The sequence below is a fragment of the Fopius arisanus genome, unplaced genomic scaffold (genome assembly GCF_000806365.1).
Source record: "Fopius arisanus strain USDA-PBARC FA_bdor unplaced genomic scaffold, ASM80636v1 scaffold00021, whole genome shotgun sequence".
In the NCBI taxonomy this organism is placed as follows: Eukaryota; Metazoa; Arthropoda; class Insecta; order Hymenoptera; family Braconidae; genus Fopius; species Fopius arisanus.
In genome coordinates this window covers 179,515-185,464 of record NW_011887760.1, presented here as the reverse complement: position 1 = coordinate 185,464, position 5,950 = coordinate 179,515, and the positions used below count along the sequence as shown (strand labels likewise).

Below are 5,950 nucleotides of genomic sequence, written 5' to 3'. Positions count from 1 at the left end.
TACGTGTTTAAAACCCCCCGTGTTATCGACGAAAATGAATGTGAGGAGGAAAGAAATCATATCGTAAACATAATGAATATTTTACAAATAAATGTAGATAGACATTCAGAATTTTTCGAACGAAAACACAATGGAAAGACGAAAAAAAAATCACCTCCTTATGCCTCCCCTATCCAACAATTCCGAGACATCCTATATCATCATCGAGAAAAATGAAAAAAAAAGTTAATATGTTACGATCAAAAGAAAATAATACAAACGATTCTGTCATTTCAGTAGTGAAAATAATGTATTTAAAGATGAAAAATTATCTAAATAGTTTATTAATTTGTATTATCAGTTTTTGAATTGTATAATAGCATAAAGATTATCCTGTACATTGCATTAACAACACAAGCACTATTGTTTTAAAGAAAAAATTGTACGTTTATGATTATTATACGAAGATAAAAAGAAAGGAAAAATAAATAAGGTATACAAAAAACAAAATGATCAGATGATGAATGAGTATAATAAATTTTATTGTTAATATTCAATAAAATTATTAATTTCAGTCAGACGAGTTTCGTTCACTTTTATTTCTTTCTTGCATTATATCTTTCAATTAAACTTCTCGATTATTTGGGTAAGTGTGGATAATTTTCGTTTAAATGAAAAGGATATCATTAATTTTAATACTTTCAGTTATTGTAATCAACTGTCGATAAGATTATTCATCTCCGAGCGTCCAGAAATCTTCATAATAAGTAAAAGGTAATATTCTTCACGTTTAGACCGCTTGAAGATTAATTTTACTTTCTTCATTGTCTCTTATCGAAAAAATATCACCGGTCGGTATTTTACCGTACTCAGGGAAAAAGGAATTGAGATGAAAAAGAAGTTAATGAATAATTGCAATTAATTACCGATTTAGTAAGAGGTTTTTCAAAATATCTCGTCAATGTACTGTAAAAAATCAAGAATGTAAATTTCACGTAATGACAGCATGCATTTAACCTGGAATTAAATATATTAATAATAATTAATAAATGTTTCAACCGTTTACTTAAAAGCGATGTTTGCATCGAAAACCAATGAATCGTAATCCTTTTTGTAGGATTTAATCAATCTATGGAAATTAAATTTCAATTAGCTTCGCGGTCTGCCGGTGACAACAGGAGCAAATGCTGAGGTTTAAAAATATTAAATAATAGGGGGATAAACTTGGAAATATTCAGAAATTGAACAATTATTCTTAGGGTAAATATTAAGATAACATAACACTTACCATTCGTAGTAGTTAATGAATTATTGAATTATCGTTTGATAATGTACAATTCATTAATTATAATTCAATAATTCAGTAAATTGTAAAGACAATTTCTGAACATTATTCAGATAATTGCTGCTGTCCAATATTCATTACTGTTTGAAAAATGAAAGGATAAATTATTCGTGCACATTGCGAGAAAAAATGTCATGATCCCCAACCAAGATAAATGAAACACCGAATTAATTAAAAAAAAACATAAGTTTCTCCTTTTTATTTCTTCAACCATTAGTGTTCATAATAAAAATGGCGTATTTCGTGGTAAAAATGATGACCACTGAAATCTTAAAAAAAATTGTCACCATAAATCTCAGAATTCAATAAACCGGGAAATTTTCTAAAAACCTTCAAGGGAATGCAATAATTATCTTCCATTCATTATTAAATTATATTACCTGTGCTTCATACTTAAAATAAATTCATTTAGCTGACCTCCTTCATCATTAATAATTAAGTTACTCTAGAGTTGGATGTTTATTACTTTTTCCTCATCATTTGGCAACTGACACATTTCAGCAGAATTTACTTAATATCATTGATCAATATCGTTGCTGATTTTTCCATATTTGTTCATCATGCTACATTCATCATTCTTCTTTATCAGTATCGTTATTAATTTAATAATAATTCGTATGTTTTTCTGTTATTTTCCATGTTTCTTCGTTTCTTTATCATTCACTGGCATATTACATCAACGATTATTGTATTCCGTTTTTTAGAATTTATAAAAATTCAGTTTTTATTTATACGAAAGTAAGAAAATACGAAACGACGCTAAGGAATTATTGTTGATAATAAAACATAAAGTATTACTTTAAATAATTAATAAGAGTCGAGGATAGGGGAGGGGAGGGCTTAATTTCTTCGGAGTGTGTTCGATATTTTACTCTCTGAGGGATTTTACGTAAGGGGGAGATCCGGAAGGAGGAGAGGGGGGGAGGTATTTGAATTTTCGTCGAGTTTTACAACAACTATGAATATTTAAGATAATTATTCGTACAGATGATTTTTTTGTTCACGGTTTCATCATGATGTATAGTCGGTCATGAGTTTTATCTGGTTTATCGTGTAAAAGGTGAGCTACGAGTGTACTTTTTCATTCCCTTTGTTTATTGATAAACAGTATGTCCGGTAACGGCAGTCCCATTATCCAGGGACTCAAAACCGCCGCTGTAAGAAAGTGAAGAGAACTCACTTTCCTCAGATTCTGGTATTTTATTATTAAAATTTGTTTTGCTTTGTTTTTTTATTTCGTTATTATGTAGGATGGGACAGGCGTATTTCCGCTTTCTGTGGCACTGTTTGTCCGCTGAGCATAATCGCTCAACTTGAGTTTGCAGTTTATAGTGCACGCGGCTTCCCTGAGATTAAGAAAAAATTAATGAATGAAATAAATAATGAGAATAATTAACATCGTGGGTTTCGAGGCTTCAAGGGTTATTTATTTAATAAAATTGAATTAGTAAAAAAAGAATTTTTAGGCAATTGAAAGGGGTATGCTTGAGATTGTGCTTCGGGTTTCAATTTCAAATACTGGTAAATTCTGCGGAACATTTGCTTGTTATGTTCCTTTTTTAGCAACTGCCAGAGATTTTCATTGAGGTTCATTTGAGGATTATTTGAATGCTTAAGAATTTTATTTACCAGAATTAAATAAGTCTTTCCGTTTGAATATTACTTTTTTCTCCCCCTACAAACATTCCTCTTGGCTTTTTCGGACGCACCTCGCTACTTTTCGTTTGAATTCTGTGTAACTTTCCCTCCACTCTTTCTGTAAATTCGAGAAAAAATAATGAATTAAAATCATGAAAATGTTTTTCACAATATAAAAAATATAAAAATACGAAAAATACGTCTCAATTTTTGCTTTAAAACAAAATCATTTCAAATCTTGCATTTTCATTTTTAAAAAAAGGCTCTTGGACCTTTTCTACTGTAATATACAACTTCGTTGTTAATACATGATTATTGAACTTGCATATTTGACTTATTTATGCTCACGACGTATTTATTAAATTCTTAAATGATAGAAAACTTACGGCGGCATCTACATTGGCAGGACTCTCGTCATTGGGATCAGCCAGCATACTTATAACACTGATGAGAATCGTCTCAACTGTATGAACTGGAAGCCACCTTTCCGATGCTTTCTCATAGCCCCATTTGTCATCTCCAGGCTCGTGCAGGATCGATATGCACACATCGCCGTTCTTCTCAACTGTAATTACAATCATAAAGAAAATTCTCTTCATTACAATTTTCGTAAGAATTTTGGACACCAATGAAAATTGCAAAAATCAGAACAATAACTCACTGTTTGGATGCCATATTTCTGTAATAAATTTCATCCTCGGTGGCCTGAGTGGATACTCTTTGGGAAACTGTAAATGAGCTTTGAAGAATCCTCCCTCACTGTTGATTAAAATCTTCAAATTAGAACATACTACAAACGGAAGAAGTGACCTGGCAAAATTATTTTTTCCGAAGAACTTACTATAGTGTATCCGGAGGTCCAATAATGAGGACTTCCCATCTATAAATGTCATTGTCGTCTACGAGGCCAGCTGAAAACCCTTCCACTGGGTTTTTATTCAGTTCTAAAACAGAAAGTTGTGAAAGTGTAAAAAAGCGTAAAAAGGTGACAAATACCTGAAAGCAAACGCAAAGAACAAGAAAATGTGAATAAACAGGTTGGAACCCCCAGACTTTTTCAATTCTTCCCTCTTTCCCAAGAACATGGCAGAATCTCATGTGCATCGAGCTGCAAAATGACTCACACATGAATAAGGTTAGGGATATCCACTAGTCATGGAACCAATCAAAAAGAAGGACCAGGAATTTATTCGATGCGCTGTGTCACTTTAAAAAGGCAGAAGTCAAATAAAACTGAGAAAACCAGCTAGGTTTTATCATATTCATCAAAATTGAGTCACATACTTCATTAGTAATTCTAATTCTCCTTTTTTTTCTCAAAATACCCAAGTCAAACAAAAGGACCCAAAATAAGAAAGCGATGCGGTCTCGAAAGTAGACAGATTGACCTTCGGGGCGTAACTTCGAATATACTCTCACGACACGAACATAATTTCAGTAGAATTTTTTTCTCTTTTGCTCTGCCATTTTCCATTTCTCTCAAATCAAAGTAAAAGTTTCGCATGTATAATATAAATTCTAAAAAACGTTAAAAAGGAGAAAAAAAATGGAGAATTCCTGCTTGTCAAGGTGTGTGGCGCAAATGCTAATAATAAATGGTCGTACATTATTTTTGGTCTGGTGAGAAGCTTCGTAGCCTCGTGCAATACACGATGATATCCATGAATTATATGTACCCACACAAGCATACATACACCCATAAGAAAATTTCTCCACACCCACGAGTCTCCATGGACAAATACCTAGTCCGAATTCTTCCTTCTCAATCCCCTCGGCCATAAAAAAATGAAACCCTGTGGGTTATCAAATATCAAACGTATAATGAAAAAAAATGTGCAAATGCTAGGTTAACATTTATTCATGGGGGACCCCACGTACGGAACGGGTTATTGATTTTTGCAGGCCGATCGGGGCGTACAGTGACTGAAGTATGAAACAAAAATTTTTTATTGAGAAAACGATGAAAAATCACTCATAAGATCCCTGCAACTGATACGTCAAAGAGTCGGGATTTAATTTTGGAAGGAAAGTTGATGATAATGTAAGCACTAATGGATGAGTTCGGACTCGGGTATTGTCCCTCGCTAGGGGCTAAAAATGGTCCCCTCTCGATTGTGAATCGCATATATGACACGATCATGACGAAAACACTACTTCAAACACGTTATTGATTAACATTATGAGTACCTGATAATTGTTTTCTTAGTAGAAGTGCGGACTGTGGCTCTGACATTAATATAAAGTTGATTTAAATAAGACTAAAATTGAAAAACAATCACTTTTGGGTTGACTTGGAAAGATGGCTAGGTACGTCACGGAAGCCTTCAGTGAGCATGCGCAGCATTTTTGTTAAAACATATGTTCTTCCGTTGGTTGATTTTCTCAAGACGATACTAGCGCCAATCGTCAATAATCATGGCATTTTCGTACTAACTTTTTCGATTTTAACAGTCGGTAAAAATCAGGTTGTACTGACAATTTTATTACTGTTTTGCCTCTCTCGTATTTTTCACTTCATTCGTTTAAATGTGGCGGAAATCGACAGAGGTTCTGGATGTATCAATGTATCTTCGGTTAATAAAAATAAATGTGTAAATCTACTTTACGGTTATGTTTTTTTGTTTACTTTTGACGACTGACGTGTCTCTGGCAACTTGTCATCAGCGTTTTTAATTGTTTCAATGTATTGGATAGATAGTACATAATAGATAAGTGTTTGAAATAATTTGTTGTGAAAAAATGGTTAGAATAACATTTTTGCATCCCGATTTGGGAATCGGGGGTGCGGAGAGACTCGTCGTTGATGCCGCTGTTGCTCTTAAAAAACGAGGGCACGAGGTTAATTTTGTTACGAGTTTTTACGATTCTGGTAGATGTTTTTCGGAGACTAAGGATGGAAGCATTCCCGTCCATGTCGTTGGTGACTGGATTCCCCGGCACATTTTTGGAAGGTTCTTCGCTCTATGTGCTTACATTCGTATGGTAAAT

The 5,950-nt window shown here is 33.3% G+C and overlaps 1 protein-coding gene across 1 annotated transcript; it reads right to left on the bottom strand.

Annotated features, from left to right (window-relative positions):
• Positions 1-1,495: 1,495 nt before the first annotated feature.
• LOC105264409 (ubiquitin-conjugating enzyme E2 G1) lies at positions 1,496-5,297 on the bottom strand. Its single transcript, XM_011301264.1, has 6 exons — positions 5,150-5,297; positions 3,804-3,906; positions 3,624-3,721; positions 3,349-3,527; positions 2,954-3,080; positions 1,496-2,670 (listed from the first exon to the last, which is right to left on the bottom strand). Exons 1-5 carry the CDS (start codon positions 5,193-5,195, stop codon positions 3,000-3,002), a joined length of 507 nt encoding a protein of 168 aa, XP_011299566.1. The 5' UTR covers positions 5,196-5,297; the 3' UTR covers positions 1,496-2,670; positions 2,954-2,999.
• Positions 5,298-5,950: the final 653 nt, after the last annotated feature.